The sequence below is a fragment of the Lepus europaeus genome, chromosome 3 (genome assembly GCF_033115175.1).
Source record: "Lepus europaeus isolate LE1 chromosome 3, mLepTim1.pri, whole genome shotgun sequence".
NCBI classification, from domain to species: domain Eukaryota; kingdom Metazoa; phylum Chordata; class Mammalia; order Lagomorpha; family Leporidae; genus Lepus; species Lepus europaeus.
The window spans coordinates 35,630,290-35,647,704 of NC_084829.1; the positions used below are offsets into that span (position 1 = coordinate 35,630,290).

At 45.5% G+C, this 17,415-nt stretch overlaps 1 protein-coding gene across 6 annotated transcripts in view; it reads left to right on the forward strand.

The window, feature by feature from the left end:
* ANKS1A (ankyrin repeat and sterile alpha motif domain containing 1A) overlaps nucleotides 1-17,415 on the forward strand; it is a 208,104-nt gene that overhangs the window by 102,583 nt on the left and 88,106 nt on the right. For 5 of the 6 annotated variants that reach the window (XR_009865490.1, XR_009865488.1, XR_009865491.1 and 2 more), the window contains 7 exons: nucleotides 2,034-2,330; nucleotides 3,092-3,167; nucleotides 3,456-3,557; nucleotides 3,663-3,764; nucleotides 4,983-5,179; nucleotides 9,880-9,984; nucleotides 15,412-15,532. Coding sequence is in view for 1 of the 6 variants with exons in the window: in XM_062185987.1 (XP_062041971.1) it covers nucleotides 2,034-2,330; nucleotides 3,092-3,167; nucleotides 3,456-3,557; nucleotides 3,663-3,764; nucleotides 4,983-5,179; nucleotides 9,880-9,984; nucleotides 15,412-15,532 (1,000 nt within the window). In the remaining 5 variants the exon portion in view is untranslated. Of the gene's footprint in view, nucleotides 1-2,033; nucleotides 2,331-2,464; nucleotides 2,502-3,091; nucleotides 3,168-3,455; nucleotides 3,558-3,662; nucleotides 3,765-4,982; nucleotides 5,180-9,879; nucleotides 9,985-15,411; nucleotides 15,533-17,415 lie in introns of those variants that run through there. The other variant, XR_009865492.1, reaches the window with a different exon arrangement.

Below are 17,415 nucleotides of genomic sequence, written 5' to 3' on the forward strand. Positions count from 1 at the left end.
TTTGACAGAGTTAGAGAGAGAGAGAGAAAGGTCTTCCTTTTTCCTTTGGTTCACCCTGCAAATGGCCGCCACAGCCGGCAGGCTGCGCCGATCCGAAGCCAGGAGCCAGGTGCTTCCTCCTGGTCTCCCATGCGGGTGCAGGGCCCAAGCACTTGGGCCATCCTCCACTGCACTCCCGGGCCATAGCAGAGAGCTGGCCTGGAAGAGGGGCAACTGGGATAGAATCCGGCGCCCTAACCGGGACTAGAACCCAGTGTGCCGGCGCCGCAAGGCGGAGGATTAGCCTAGTGAGCCACATTGTTGGCCAAGGGCAGCTTTTTTTTGACGTGGCTGTCTTTTCCTCCTAAGAAGAGAAATGACAACTCTGAGTTTGCACAGGGAATCCCCAAGTCAAAGCTTTACAGGAAATGGGCATTCCAATGAGTGTTCTAATGATTTGTATGGCACCGGAACCCCAAGAATTTGCTTCCTGCGCAGCATTTCCTTTCCTTCACGCTTTTAGGTTGGCATGGAAATCGCCGCTTGGGCCCAGTTGTACCGCAGGAGGCCCTGGCTAACAGGCCGTGCTCTGGGCCAGTGGAGGCTCTCCACGCTTTCTCCGCAGCTGTGTTTGAACTCAGGGCTTCTGCCTCTGTATCCTCGTGTTTATCTGTGTGCATTTATCTTTGCATGTGGCTCCTGCTACCACTTTTTCTGTCCTTATTTCATTTAAAAAATATCCTTTGCCGTCCTTCTGGCCTTTGGAGGCCTTGCTCCCTGCAGCTGTGGATCTGACTGGTACACTTGGTATAGCTGGAAAAAAATGATGCAGTCAAATGCCAGATCAAAAGCAAATGGTATTGCATGTGTGTTTGGGTAACTTCTAATCTGTTATTTTTTGTGCCGTTAATTAAAGCAATGGTAGAAACATTTAACTTTTACCTTTTGCCCACTGAAAGGTGCACAATATTGCCTTGATGGGAAAAACCCCTTCTTGTACTCCTAAATAAAATTAGGAATTTCAGATTGTGGGAGAGTTATTTTCATTGGAGCTTCTCAAAAAATGAGAGGTCATGGAAATGATTTTTTCTCTAATTATATGTTGTCAATAACAATAAAAGAAAGAGCATAATTGGAATGACTAGCATTTTGCTTCTAATAGGATAAAGCACAAACTTCTCCCATTTTATCCCAGACTAAATTTTGTTCAGTTTTAAATGAATTGGCATCAGGGTTGTGAATTCAAATTGATGGCGACATATTACATATTGATGACAACATTACATTTGAATATTTTGCACCTCTCATGCAAAACATTTCAGCATCTGAATTGTATCTCTCACATAAGATGCACTTCCCTGTCCTAGCTTCCGTTTTAATGAAGTAGACCCTGCATGCATTGATCGGTGCAGGCTCCTGGAGCAGGCACAGTGCAGCACCAGGTCCCGTGTTGCTCTGCGACTGAGCCCAAGTGCTTCCCTCCCCTGGAAGTGGCTGTTGCCTGATGACTTCAAAGGGATTTTTGGTGCTCTGCTGTTACTTTCATTGATGGCTGATTGGTTTGCATGCAAGAAGCTGTACCGATTGCAAATTCTTCTTAAAAAGCTTGTGTTTAAGGCAATGGATGGTTGATGAGTCTAGAATTAGAACCACAGAGTTGAATAAGTATAAGTTGTTGTAAAACCAGTGAAGTTTAAAATGAAACTATGGCAGTGATATTATTGGCATTAGTCTGTGCCAGGACTTCTACAAAATGCCTGCCACGTTCCTTTGTTCAGTCTCCTTACAGTCTGGAGACACTTTCTTCAACGCACATAGGAAACTAAATGTTTTGGAGAGGGTGGCTCCCCTCTTGCAGAATGGGGGGAAGATGTGGCTGTTGGTGCAGGCAGACTTGTTTCCAGGGGAGCATTCCTGGATTCTGACTTTCATTAGTCCCCAGGTATTGCTGCTATCTTTCTCATTTAAATTTCAGTGGTTTTACATGTGCTGTCCTGGTCAGGTGCCAGTCTGCCAGCCACCTTTCTGATGAGATCTGCTTGTTACTTCTTTAGAACAACGACAATGAGACGGCCCTGCATTGCGCAGCGCAGTACGGCCACACGGAGGTGGTGAAGGTGCTCTTAGAGGAGCTCACGGACCCTACTATGCGCAACAACAAATTTGAGACGCCTCTGGACCTGGCAGCACTCTACGGGCGACTGGAGGTGGTGAAGATGCTCCTCAACGCACATCCCAACCTCCTGAGCTGCAACACTAAGAAGCACACCCCTCTGCACTTGGCAGCCAGGAACGGCCACAAAGCTGTGGTCCAGGTCCTCCTTGATGCTGGCATGGATAGCAACTACCAGGTAGCGGGGCGGCTACTCCTCCCTGGCTCAAGGGACTTAGTTTGGAAAGGAGGCACAAGTACCATGCTTCTGGGCTGTGTTCTTATTTAGCACGTTTCCCATCACCTTTCAGATGCTTCCATTTGTTGACTCGTTTGAATGTGAAACTTTAGAGACAGATGAACTCCTCAAGTGAGTCTGTTATTTTTCTACTTCTTTTCAGGGGGTAGTTTGTCATCATTAAACCCTGAAAAGATGAGCTTACGGACTATCTTTCAACATTCAAAAAGTTTCATTATCTTCCTATACAAGTGTGTTCCCACTGCTACCAGCTAGCTCCAGAGTCTCATCAGTGTGATGTTGCCAGCAGGACACCTAGTCTTTTCCTTCATTGCTTTGCCCATTGAGATGAAGGATTCCTTAGGTTTTGCATGCACTGAAGCACATTTGCAGTGAAGGTGATTTTCTTCACTTGTGCTTGCTTCCCATTATTCCTCCCACTTACGAAGGTAGACTTCCGAGGATTTTCACCAGTAGGTGGCTCCAAGAGCACCTGTTCATTTATTCACATATGACCTGCTGGTGGCATACAAACAACTTTGAGATACATACCACAGTTGTGGTTTTGGAATCCATACACGAAGAATTGGAAAGATAATGACAGAGGGCTCTGTGGTTTATTTTCCTTTCCTGTCCCTTCTCATCCATGTCCCATTTGTCATGGGAAGCCACGCCAAACTGTTCTGATGACATCCTGCTCTGCGCTCTCGTTTGCTTTCCAGACGGAGATGGGCAGTGCTTTGCATGAGGCTGCTTTGTTTGGCAAGACCGATGTGGTGCAAATCCTGCTGGCTGCAGGTGAGAGGTCGGCAGTGCTCTTGTCTACACAGCACGCAAGGGTTGGGATTCTTTCCCCATAGCCTCCCCTGAGGGGATGTTTGCTGGCTGCATTTGAATCCATTGTATGTGTGAGTCTGCACTGGTTGGTTACAAGTGTGTGAATTGTTCTGAATAGCTAGATTAAATGGCTTTGGATAAAAACCTTTGGTTGTGCTGCTGGGAGCCTTAAGTGTCCTAGAATTTGACCTTCTTTGAGGCTGGCTTGCAAATGCTTACTCTCCTGGTCCACCTGGTGTGCCTTTCTAGGAATTGATGTCAACATAAAAGATAACCGTGGACTGACTGCACTAGACACTGTCCGGGAACTGCCTTCTCAAAAGAGCCAGCAGATAGCAGCGCTTATTGAAGGTATCAGCCCATCTTCCTTATCTGGGTGACCAGGGGACACGCTACCTGAACCATGGCATTTGTATTCGGTGCAGCTCATTTAGTTTTTTTAATCACTCCATGTAGATCACATGATGGGAAAAAGAAGTACAAAAGAGATGGATAAAAGCCCCACAGCCCAGCCACCTCTCATCTCCAATACGGACTCCATATCACAGAAGTGTCAGAGTAAGGCAATTCTTCTCTTCTTGGTGAAGGTGAACATTCTTGGGCAGTATGAAAAATCTTAGTTTAAATAATAATTTCATGGGATTGTGAGTACTCAGTAAATTTATGTTCATTTTCCCCCCAGCTATTACATGAAGGTTTATTGGACATAGCTTAGGCCTTTGTTGATGGGCTTTTGTTCTGTTTTTACAGCTGGTTCTATGAGATCTATTATGGGGTGTGAATTCTCAAGATTTCAATGGAATCTTCTTTTGCTAACACTATCATGCCTTGTGCATAGTTGGCCCACAGTAATATATGATGATTGTCATCTGGTTGGTAGATGTGTGGCAGACTTTGGTAATACATTGTTTGGCCACCAGCTGCTCTGGAGGCTGTCTTAGACAGCGCAGGCGATCCGTTATTAGCCACGTCTACCATTTCAGATTTGTCGAGCAGTCTTTCAGGTCTTTCATATGATGAATGACAAAGACAAAGACTGACACCTTCCTCCCAGTTACAAATCACAGTACAGAAGGCTAGAGAGACAACACAGCTAAACGTGAAAAAGGGAAAGGAGTTTTGCAGAGGAGAACAGAGATACAAGGGTTAACGGGAGCTCAGCTTATCTTGACTGCGGATTCCTTGTCTCCCTCTTTCCCTCCCCATGCACTTTTTACCTTGACCTCTTAATCTGCTAGTAATAGGATTACTAGTTCACTAAGCCCTTAGCTTTCAAGGATTTTACATTTTTAGGTTTGGCTATTTGCAGATGAGCCAGAGCTAACTGGTCTGTAACAGTAATTTTGCAGTCACGGATTTAGATCCCAGGTACTCAGGTTGGTGCTTACCCAGCAGCACGTTGAGTCTTCACACTTGCGCAGAAAGGCATTACGGGATTACTGAAGGTTTTCGGTTATATGTTGCTACCCTTTATAGGTTAAGTTTATACTCTTATAGTATTGAGATACTTGGGGGATTTTATAAAAGTCTTAGGAGGTATCTCTTAGATAGATGTCAAGGTTTTTCCATACTGAGTTAAAGAAGAATGTGTTTAGTCCTTAGAGTATGAAGAACAGCTGAAACTTTTTATCTCTGTCCTTGGAACAAAGTAATCATTTCCTGCTCTGGGTTGGTGTTTGTCTTGTGCAGGTTACTAAAGAAGCTTTGGGTTGCTGCAGTAGTTGGAACCTGAGATTCTTCTCTTATTGACTGTCTTACCCTCCAACCTCCTCTCAGGTGATGTGGAGAAAGCAGTGACTGAACTGGTCATCGATTTTGACACAAATGCTGAAGAGGAGGGTCCCTACGAGGCACTGTACAATGCTGTCTCCTGCCATTCCTTGGACAGCACGGCCAGTGGGCGATCATCTGACCGAGACTCCACAAACAAGGAGGCTGAAGCCGCAGGAGTGAGAACTGCTGGAGTGAGGCCTGTATGTCCCAGCGTCCTACGTCTCCTGGGGTTTGTGCTGACCAGCTGTCCTGTGCTTTGTGGGGCATCAGGAGGGGTGTGACCCACTGCCTGCTCACCTCACAGAGGCCTGGATTCCACTCACTCTGCTCTTCTTCATAGGGGCTCTGCCATGTTTCTCTTGCCCAGGGTAGTAAAGCTGTGTATCTCACACTGAGGGAGAATTTTCAGTTTTTCTGGTTTCATTGTAACCAGCTTGCATCTTTCGATTACTTCAATGGCCTTTAGAACAAATGAAAACATTTTATGTCAGTGTTAATGCTGCTTGTGTCTTTGGGGTCTCAGCTCTATATTATGTATTTCTCTCTGGAGAGCAGAAATGTACAGTGAAGCAGCTCACTGGAAATGAGTTCCTGTCTACTCTGAGTACATGTTCACTTTCCATTTGCCCTCAAGAAATTACTCATTTGGATCTGGTCAGGTAGTCTATTCAACAGGGTTTTAGCTAGGCTTAATCAGACGTTGTATTTACATTCCTACTTTATCCAATTATAGTGCCTCTACCTGTTGAGATAATAGGATGAGAACAACTTTGAATGTTTCCTTTCTCAGGGTCTACCTTCTCATATTACTGCTTCTTTCTCTGTGTATTGTTACTACTTCTAGTCTTGTGGATGGTTCTTAATACTCCTGACCCCCTTTTTTTCTCCCACTGTATTATGCTGTCAGCTGGGGCCAAAATCACCCATTCCACTGACCTCCCTCCTACACTGCCAGGCACAGTACTGTGAAGGTTTGAGTACTGCCAGGCCATTGCTCTAACACTGCTCACCCTACTTGGAGGTGTGTGTTCCGGTGTATGTTGTTTCTTCCTTTCGGAGAGATGGCCTTTCCCTTTTGGTGTGAATCTGACATATGACCATTCTGATGATCAGCCTTGGCTCTTTTAGGTGTGCCCTGGGAACGGCCTGATGCTTTCTAGAATGTTCCTCTTTGTTAGGCTCCTTACCATACCCTGCCCGAAGTCATGCCAACATTTCAGTATGGATCTTGGGGAGGCCTGCCAGATTGTGGTAGCCCATCAGAGCAGGTGTTACTGAGGACTGTAACAAAATTCCTGGTGAGAGGTGAAGGCAACTGCACATACTGAACACCCATAGCATGGAGCTTCTATAGACAAAGGTTTTCCCCCATTTCTTTCATTTTCAAGCAAAATGAGTTAAGCAAGCCCAGTTGTGGAGGAGGGCTTTGATTTAAATGGTACTTACAGGTGATGCCCATTAGGGGGAGCTGGAGCCTTTGTAAGAAGCAGCATAGGGTTACTGAAGTAAACAATGGAGTTCTGTGATTGATTTACCCAAGTCTGTGAATTCTTGTCCCACCCTGTAAACCTAGCCCCTTGTGGTCCTAAGTAGAAGCTGAAGCATCTTTGGGTGCATGCTTTGCCATTTTTACTTGTGTGTGTTGTGGCTGTGCTGTCTTCCCGGACCTTGGTAATTAACAGTGGCTGAGAGACTGCTTTGCATCTTGATGAGCGCATCAATGGTGTGTGCGGATCAGCACTGTGCTTCCAGTACCTGGTCCAGAGTTTGCACGTTAGAAGAAAGAGGCTTGGGGCCAGCATTGTGGCATAGTGGGTTAAGCTGCTGTCCGCGACATCAGTATCCCATATGGGTGCTGGGTCCTGTCCTCGCTGCTCCACTTCCTATCCAGCTCTCTGCTAATGTGCCTGGGAAAATAGCAGAAGATGGCCCAAGTGCTTGAGCCCCTGCACCCATGTGGGAGACCAGGAGGAAGCTCCTGGCTCCTGGCTTTGACATCGTCCAGCCCTGGCTGTTGCGGCCATTTGGAGAGTAAACCAGCAGATGGAAAATCTGTCTCTCCTTCTCTCTCTGTAACTCTGTCTTTCAAATAAATAAACTTAAAATTTTTTATAAAAGAAAAAAGAGGTTTACAGGTGCTTCTGCTTAATTCCAATGTCCCTGGTGATCACTTCTTCCAGGATTCTAGGGTGAGTCCTTTTTGTTGTTGGATTTCGTTTTGATTTTCCTCTGCTACTTGTGTCCCAAGACTGGCTTACTGGTGGAGCATGAGGACCTGTTTTTTTGCCGTTTCCTACCTTACAAAGTGGCACTGAGACAAGGCTCATTGCTGCATTTCTGCACCAAAGAAGGGTGGAGAAAATTGGATTTTGTGGTTAAATGTGAGCTAAATAGCTTAGTTTGGTTTCAACATTTGAAACCTGCTTTGAAGTTGTTGCCATTGGGCATCCATCTGGCTCCAGGGACAGTGGGAATGACCCATTTATCAAGATCAATATGGGGCTGGCGCCACAGCTCAATAGGCTAATCCTCCGCCTGCAGCGCCAACACACCGGATTCTAGTTCCAGTCGGGTCGCCGGATTCTGTCCCGGTTGCTCCTCTTCCAGTCCAGCTCTCTGCTGTGGCCCAGGAGTGCAGTGGAGGATGGCCCAAGTGCTTGGGCCCTGCACCTGCATGGGAGACCAGGAGAAGCACCTGGCTCCTGGCTTCAGATCAGCGCGGTATGCCGGCCGCAGCGTGCCGGCTACAGTGGCCATTGGGGGGTGAACCAACGGAAAAAGGAAGACCTTTCTCTCTCTGTCTCTCTCTCTCACTGTCTACTCTGCCTGTCAAAAAAAAGAAGAAAAAAAAAAAAAAAAGATCAATATGGACCAGAGAAGCTTGTTTAACAGAGGGATCGTGATCGCCAAATGCTATTTCTGATGGATCCTCAAACATGAGAAGTGTGTTTCCTGGAAGATTTCTCTGAGGTTCTCCCATAACTCCGTATTCGCCTCTACCTTGGCTTTCTGAAATACTCCTGTTTGAGCAACATGGTAAACTAACCTACAAGCCAGGGAATTCCCTGTGGGCCCACTTCAATTCAGGCCCCTGCGCCCTTCAGTAGGAACGCCTGATGATCGAGCATGGCCAGGGCTGTGGGAAAACAGTACGTGCTGGAAGTACTGCAGCTGCAACAGCAGATCTCTCTTCAGCTTTGATCCGTTAGGTTTCCTCTACCAAGATCATTCTGGGTGTTCCTGAAATTGTCCACCCGTGATCTGACTAATCTGATGTTGCCTCTTTAGTGATTTTCTCACTCCAGGGGAGGGGTTGGCAAACTAGAGCCCACAAGTAGCTGTTTTTGCACACAAAGTTTTATTGGAACACAGCCACACTTGTTCATTTACATAAAGGTATTGTCTGTGGCTACTTTTATATTGCAGTGGCAGAGTTGACTGCAGAGCCCAAAATATTTACTATGTGGCCCTTTGAGAAAAAGCTTGCCAATCCCCACTGTAGAGCAGACAGCTTTTCAAATATTTTTATTTTATTTTTATTTTTATTTATTTATTTTTTTTTACAGGCAGAGTGGATAGTGAGAGAGAGAAACAGAGAGAAAGGTCTTCCTTTTTGACGTTGGTCCACCCTCCAATGGCCGCTGCGGCCGGCGCATCGCGCTGATCCGAAGGCAGGAGCCAAGTGCTTCTCCTGGTCTCCCATGGGGTGCAGGGCCCAAGCACTTGGGTCATCCTCCAGTGCCTTCCCGGGCCATAGCAGAGAGCTGGCCTGGAAGAGGGGCAACCGGGATAGAATCCGGCGCCCCGACCGGGACTAGAACCCGGTGTGCCGGCGCCGCAAGGCGGAGGATTAGCCTGTTAAGCCACGGCGCCGGCCAAATATTTTTAAATTTTACAAACAGGTTTTCCTTTTTGAAAAGGGTGCAGATGAAATAGAGTTTTCATATGCTAATGATATGTAATACTTATTATTGAAGGAAGTGACCAACATTTTGAACTTTTGCTAATAAATGAGCATAGACTGGTATTAGAGCATTAAAATTTGAATAGGAATTGACATGTTTTTGTCCTTGATTATTTTCCTCATTACTTCCTCAAAGAACTTTGGTTTGTTAGAACTGTTTCACAAGTTGATTCTTTTGATCTAGTGTTTCCTCTTTTTAGCGTAGATTGAAAATTGAGCCAGTGGTTTTCCTACTCTGAAGTTTTATGTATCAGTATTTTGAAGGACATTTTCTTTTTCTTTTCTTTTTTTTTTTTTTTAATTTTTGACAGGCAGAGTGGACAGTGAGAGGGAGAGACAGAGAGAAAGGTCTTCCTTTTGCCGTTGGTTCACTCCCCAATGGCCGCCGCGGTAGGCGCGCTGCGGCCAGCGCACCGCGCTGTCCCAATGGCAGGAGCCAGGTGCTTCTCCTGGTCTCCCATGGGGTGCAGGGCCCAAGGACTTGGGCCATCCTCCACTGCACTCCCTGGCCACAGCAGAGAGCTGGACTGGAAGAGGGGCAACCGGGACAGAATCGGTGCCCCGACCGGGACTAGAACCCGGTGTGCCTGCGCCGCAAGGCGGAGGATTAGCCTACTGAGCCGCGGCGCCGGCCTTGAAGGACATTTTCTAACAAGGCAGTTAGGTGTTCTCAGTGCTGGCATTTCTCACTGGGGTCTTGAGTATGAAAGGGGTGTTTATGATCTCTGCTATGAACATCAAAAACCGCAGAACATGCTAATTGTGTGTGTGTATGTGTGTGTGTGAGTGTGTGTGTGTGGTGTGCAAGGTTCTCCAGCTGCTCAAAGACTAGACCTTAACTGTCGTCTCCCAGGAGAGTTCTTTACATTATTCTCTTCATTTGCAAGGGTTAAGATAAAGGTGGACTGTGGAACACCTTCTGTTTTCCTTTTGCAGAGGGAGCGTCCACCGCCTCCAGCAAAGCCACCACCTGACGAGGAGGAGGAGGAGGAGGAGGAGGAGCACAGAGATAAGAAGTATTTTCCCACGACAGCTTCTGAGGTAGAGGGTTGAGGGTTTATTTCCATTACTGAAATACGAGTTTATTGGAAAATGATTTGTGCTTTAAGACTTTGCTTTCTCATTTTCTTAGCACCTTCTTGGATTGTAAACTTGTGTGTATCAGTAATCTGGAAGACGACCTTTCACACTGATAAACGTGTGTAACACTGACACATCTTTATTGGATCTGTCCCTCTCTAGCAGACAAGCTCATTATTGACCAATGGTACCATGTGGGAAACAAAACATGCAAAGTTTCTCCTGGCTCCAGTGAGCAGAACAGTCTCACTTTTAGCTTTTATGCCTGTGTTGTCTTAGGTTGGAAGATGTAGGGTATCACTGTTCTCTCGACTGTGGCCTGTTCGTTGACTTTGGTGGTTCTGCCCCAAACGTCTTATTTCTGTTTTTGCATTTTCTGTTCATTCCACATGCAGACTGTATCCCACCACAAACATGAATTGAGTCATGAAGACTCATTAGAAAAGAAAATAGGAGTTGTGTGGGGTGGGTGAGTAGAAAGATCAAAGGAGGTAATTTGAAAGGAATAGTCTGCCTTTTTTAAAAAAACAAATTTTATCATGGGACAAATAAGCTTCTCACTTAGGTGTGTGAAGAAAATTATATTTTCCTTGATCTTTTATCTTCAGAATGCTCTTTTACTTCTTCCCATATTGAGAATGTTTATTGACTACCTGTTCAAAATATTACATAGTTGTAATCATTACTTTGTAGCTCATTTCATTCTTTAATTTAAAAATTATTATGTAGGGGCCGGCACTGTGGTATAGCAGGTAGAGCTGCCACTTGCAGTACTGGCGTCCCATATGGGCACCCATTCGTGTTCTGGCTGCTCCACTTCCCATCCAGCTTCCTGCTGATAGCCTGGGAAAAGCAGCAAAAGATGGCCCAGCCACTTGGGCCCCTGCTACATGTGTGGGAGACCTGAATGAAGCTCCTGGCTTCTGGCTTTGGCTTGGCTCAGCCCTGGCCATTGTGGCCATCTGGGGAGTGTCTGTCTGTCTGTCTCTCTCTGAAACTCTGACTTTCAAATAAATAGGTCTTTAAAAAAAATAAAATAAAACTCAGTAAATATAAATCAGCTAAATCTCATATCATATATCCCTGGAAGTTAGAGTTAATAATTTTTTACTGTCTTACCATGGGCCACCTAATCTGACAAGTTCTTTTATTCTCAGTAAACACATGGAAACAAAAAGAATGGCTTTAGTTTAACAAAATATGTAATTATAAGGAATCCCCTTTAAAGATATAAAAGTCTGTGTTGGAGATAGGGAAATATTTCTATGCTAGGTATAAATTCCATATTCTTTTCCACTCCTTAATTACAAAATACTTCTTATCACGTCTCAACTAACAGTCTAGAATTGGGTTGCTTGTAGATGGCAAGTGCATGCACATTTTATGTGAATAGAGCTTTGCTTCATTACTTTTTTTGTTTGTTTTACAAGGACAAGCCTAGTAATGTGGAGCATGTTCAGCTGGGACCCTGTAAATGCCTTGTGCCACCTGTTTAACAGAACTTCGATTCGTTCATAGTGCCCAGGGATAAGGATGAGGCTCTGAGAAATACTGGATAACTAGAACTTTCTGTTTTCCTAAGGCTTTCTAAAGCAGGCAATTTGGTAATAAGGCAGTCTCAAAAGAATTTGGGGAGACAAAGATCTCCATTTACTTTCTTGGATGGAAGAGTCTTTCTGAGATGTATCTTCTAGAACTGACATCTGAATAGTCTGGAATTCAGGATCAAGTGGACCAGCATAGTCAGTACTTGGAAGACCACAAGAAACATGAATTTGCTTATTTACTGGTGATTATAAGCACCTGGATGTAGATACAGCTCTAGGTCGCTGTCTTTTTAACAATCCAAGCAGAGTTTATTCATATGCTGTAGTTTGAATGAGGAGGTATTTTTTTAAAAAATAGACTTACCTTTTTTGAACCCTGCAGTCTTCACCATCTTTGTTTCCCATACTCTCAAAGCTTTAATGTCGTAAAACCTCATATCTCAGGAGACACTGGCTTCATCAAACTTTAGGTTTTTGTGTTTGACAAGCAGTCTCTTCTAATATTCGAGCCCCTGTTCCTGAGACATCTCATCATCACATGACCTGTAGAAGCCTTTAAGGGAAGCTGGGATATACCTGCTCTGGGAGAGCTTTTTAGAGTAATGATTGATGATGAAACTGGCTTTATTCTTTTTTTTCTTTTTTTTTAATTTTTGACAGGCAGAGTGGACAGTGAGAGAGAGAGAGAGAGAGACAGAGAGAAAGGTCTTCCTTTGCCGTTGGTTCACCCTCCAATGGCCGCCGCAGCCGGCGCGCTGCGGCTGGCGCGCTGCGGCCGGTGCACCTCACTGATCCGAAGGCAGGAGCCAGGTGCTTCCTCTGGTCTCCCATGCGGGTGCAGGGCCCAAGCACTTGGGCCATCCTCCACTGCCTTCCCGGGCCATAGCAGAGAGCTGGACTGGAAGAGGGGCAAGAAACTGGCTTTAAACATTTTAGATACATATGCACACACATGCATGTGCTTTTGAGATATTTTTGCCTCCACGGAATGAGCTGCCAGCTGCCTCAGAATGGGCTCTGGTCTTCTCTCTCCTCAGATGTGCTAAATGTTCATGGAGGGTGCAGCTGCCCACACCCCCCAGCTGGACATTCCACTGAGCGCAGTTAGACACTGGCTATAGATACAGTTAGTGACTGTCTGTAGTTTTTCTCTACAGCAGAAGTGTTGCTTCTCACATAGCAGAAAATGTATTTTTTCAGCTTTTATTTATTGCCAACCCTGGAAGAAAGGACAAAGAACATTAAGAAGTGATTTAGTAAACAGCAGAAGCCTTTCTGTTGAAAATCAATTATTACCATCCCCACTTTGGCACAGGGCTTCTTGAATGGGGGCTAAGAAGGCTCAAAAAAAAAAAAAAAAAAAAAAAAAAGATTTACTGCTCAATTGTGAGATCTTAATCCCATAGTAGGTAGGGGCCAGCACCAAGAGGAAAGTCTGCCTACTACTCATTGTTGGGGTATGAGGCAACTCATTAGACATCTAAAGGAAACAAAGAGCTCTAAAACGTATGGAGAAAAAGTGAAAGCCAGAAAAAAATGAGGCCAGGCTGCCCCAGAAACAGAGGAACTGAATTTTATGGCCATGGATGTGCAAAGTTCCCTGTGTGATCTAGAGCAAGTCCCTAGACCTCTCTGGGAGCCGTGCTTGTCACCAAAAGTGAAAGGCCTGGAGCCAGGTGCTCTCTAGCTCTGCCTGTGAGGGTTAAAGTTCTAGCTCAGGCTTTTGCTGGCTCTCTGATTCCAGTTGTCCCGCACAAGAGTCAGGCACAGAGTGGTTTTTCCAGATTTAAGTTGTCAGTCTTGTCCTGCTTGAGAAGAAAAGACATTTCAGGCCATGCATCCAGGCTGTCCCTTCCCTCTCAGGGAAGCATGCCTGGGGCTGTATGGGAGCTCCTGCTGTGTGCAGAACTCGGACCAAACTCTAGTGCAGATTTCCAGGACTTGCATAAATGATAGCTATGTGGATGTGTAAACCTGCAGAACACAAATTCCTGTCTGTGAACACATGGCCTTAAGTTGACACCGTAGGAACTGCTTAATGGCCCCTCTTTGTTCCTTTAATTGTGTTCCCAGGAAGAGGCCAGGAATAAGGAATACAGGCCAAGGGCTCGTGGTAGTGAAATAGCTTTCAGTTTCCAGGTGGCTTGCAGTAAGTGAAGGCTCCTGCAAGGCTTAGCAGAATTTTGGAAAGAGATTATCATTTTGCCTTTAGAGTGGCAGCCTTGTTAACAGACAGGAGCTGCTGTTTCTCGAGTAGTCTAAGACTGCTGGAGTCCTTCTCTCATTAAGCCATAGCACAGTCAGCTGTGCCTCAAAGAAGCAAAATTCTGATGGATCACAAACAGGACGCTTTCCCAGTGATCTGTGGGCCGTGTCAGTGTAGGAGGAGGTTTCTGTGAGTGCCGAGGAATCACATTTGAAGGGTATCATTATTTGTCAGGGGGAGTTAGGAATTCCCCCCACATGCTTGTTTATAATACATCAGTTGTCCTGACCAAACTGCTCAAGCAGAGATTCTGTGTATGTGCTTACCCTTGTAGTGATTATTCTTAATTTGCCTGTAAAACATACCAGGTTTTTCAGACGGATGAGCCAGAATCATCCTTCAAAGCCAAGATCTCTTGTTCTCTCTCCCACTGTGGTTGGAGCACACTAGTCATGGCATTTCTGGCTTGGTCTGAGGGAATGCTTGGCTACTGTGGTGCCATGACTCGTCGTGACCACCCGGCCCTCAGCTGACCAAAGCCTCACAGTTGGCAGGTGCAGGAGCCAGCTCTAATTCAGTTACTGCATCAGACACACTTGACTGCCTGGGTTAGGGATTTCTCAGTAGACTTCCTCCACTGAAATTCATTCATAGTTCCTGTCCACTTGACTGTTCCAAGCAGAGACTGGTAGAAGTGATTAAAATTGTGTTATCATACTCGTCAATGTGTTCAGAAGCCAGATATAGGAAAACCCTTCCTTCCGGTACCTGAGAAGAAAGACAGTCCATGAGGCAGGACTATTTGTTTCTAATAAATGTCAAGTGTTGCGAGTTGGTCAGAACTCATTTTTGGTTCCCTCTTAAGCAGGTGGGAAGAATTCCAGCCTTTGTATAGTATTAAGAAAGAAACATGGAGAGGAATGGCTTTTATGATGCACCATGGCCAAAAACCACTTGGGAAATATCACCAGGAAAGAGATCATGCAGAACATTGTGGAGGTGGGAGAGGCAAGGGGAGGAAGGATTTTGGAATTTATTTATCTTTTTTAAAAAAGATTTATCTATTTATTTGAAAGTCAGAGAGAGAGAGAGAGAGTGAGCACAAGTGAGCGAGAGAGATCTTCCATCCACTGCTCTGTTCCCCAGATGGCTGCAATGACTGGGGCTGGGCCGGGGTTGAGCCAGGCCGAAGCCAAGAGCCAAGAACTTATTCTGAGTCTGCCATGTGGCTGTCAGGGGCCCAAGCACTTGGACCATCTTTTGTTGATTTTCCTAGGCCACCAGCAGGAAGCTGGTTGGAAGTGGGGGAGCTGGGACTAGAACTGGAGTCCATATGGGATGCCAGCATCCCAGTTGGCAGCTTTACCCACCATGCCACAACACTGGCCCTTAATTTATCATTTTTTAAGGGATAAAACAACATAAGGAAAGGGGAGCATTTCAATAAAAGGTTGTTGAGATGTGAGGTACAGGAGAGCAGTTGTGAATCCATGTGACACTTGAGTTACTCACCTTCTTTTCCCCTCCTCCCTTCCTCTTAGTGAAAAAGGAGCCAGTAGCTTCACATTTGTTCAACACCCCTGAATTGGTATTTAGCCATGTGCACAAGAAGTACTGGCTGTTTCTCTTTCTTAGGTCTTGGCCGCGAGACCTAGGATTCAGGGGAGTGGAGCCAGGGAAGAGGATGAGCACCCGTATGAGCTGTTGTTAACAGCGGAAACAAAGAAGCCGGTGGCAGTGGACAGTAAAGTAAAAGGTACAGCCTGCACACCCGGGAAGACGCCCCCAAAGGGGTTATTAAAATTTGTCCTCTTGGTTGGAAGGGGAAGATGATGTGGCTGCAGTACTCTTTGGGCTGGGGACTTCAGACTTCATGGCAGTCTGGGGAAGTGGGGGTATGCATTATGGTCTTTCATTTTTGATATGTGGACTTTATGCCCTGGGTTGGGTTGGATGGCTATACCAATCAGCTTGTGAAGTAAAGAGAAGGTTAGGCCAGAGTAAGTGATAACTGGGGAGGGGAGAGACTGCCGGAGACTGACATAGGGTCTGCAATCATAAACCCTAAAGTTAGTGCTGTGGAAAAACAAGTCCAGCAAGTCAGTCCCTTTGGGTTCAGGCTGACGGCACAGACTCTGCCTTTGAGTCCTGACCTCAGAGCGATTCACTCCTAGGGAGGGGCCCGTGATTGGCTGCCACCCTGTAACTAGAGTGCTCGGTCGCCTTGGCCTACTTTCCCGGCCTCTGCACAAGTCAGTTTCCTCTGTGAGGAAGTGCTTGCTGCAGGACTGAGAGCAGCCTGCTGATGTGAAGGCAGTTACAGCAGAGGTAAGTGTGCACTGCTGCAGGACTTGTGTCAACCCCACTGCCCAAGGAAGAACCGGGGGGCACTGCAGGTCCCCCTGCAATTTTACTAGCTGGGTTGTGGACTGTTAGTGCCTCCTTGGAATCCTAAGACTGTCTGTGGTTCAGGTAAGATCAGGGCATGAGATGGTTTCCTTTAAAATGCCCTTTGCTAGACATGTCAGAGGGTAGGGGGTGGCAAAGAGGTGTGTTCATATGATGGTGACATCGTAGACCTTATTTGTAATGGTTCTGCTTAAAAGGTTTTCTTTTCTAGCGTGTAGAAACTTTGTGGTCATTTTCATAGTAGTTTTTGATTTGGTTTGATTTGTTTTGGATTTTATGGTTTCCACTTAGAGCTTTTAAAAAAAGTTTTAATTTGATAGAGTAAAATTCATGCTTTTTGTGTAGAGTTCTGTGAGTTTTGACATACTACTGTATAACTGCCATCACAATCAAAATATAGAGCAGTTTGGTCATAGGAAAAAATTTTCCCATGGCCTTTGTCATCAGCCCTTTTCCCCTCCCGTGTCCCTGGTAACCACTGCTCTGATCTGTCCCGGTGACTTTGCCTTTTCCAAAATGTCATATAAACAGAATCATATAGTATATACCTTTTTGAGTCTGGCCCCTTCCACTTAGCATAATAAATTTGAAATTCATCCTTGTTGCATATTTCAACAATTTATTTCTTTTCATTGCTGAGTAATAGTCCTTTGTATGGATATACTACAGCTTATCTGTTCCTTATCTGATCTCATTATGGGTTTATAATTTGCTTTTCTCTAATGAATAGTGGTGTTGAACATCTATATGATTATTTGCCATCATTATATATATATATATATATATTTTTTTTTTTTTTTTTTGACAGGCAGAGTGGACAGTGAGAGAGAGACAGAGAGAAAGGTCTTCCTTTGCCGTTGGTTCACCCTCCAATGGCCGCCGCGGCCGGTGCACTGCGACCGGCGCACTGCGCTGATTCGAAGGCAGGAGCCAGGTGCTTCTCCTGGTCTCCCATGGGGTGCAGGGCCCAAGCACTTGGGCCATCCTCCACTGCACTCCTGGGCCACAGCAGAGAGCTGGCCTGGAAGAGGGGCAACCGGGACTAGAACCCGGTGTGCTGGCGCCACAGGTGGAGGATTAGCCTATTGAGCCTAGGCGCCGGCCCCATCATTATATATTTTAAAATATTCTTTAAAAATTATATTTTTAATAGACACATAGTTATTGTACATATATATATATTCCTTTCTAACATCTAATGAAGTGTCTGTTCAGATCTTTGGCTTATTT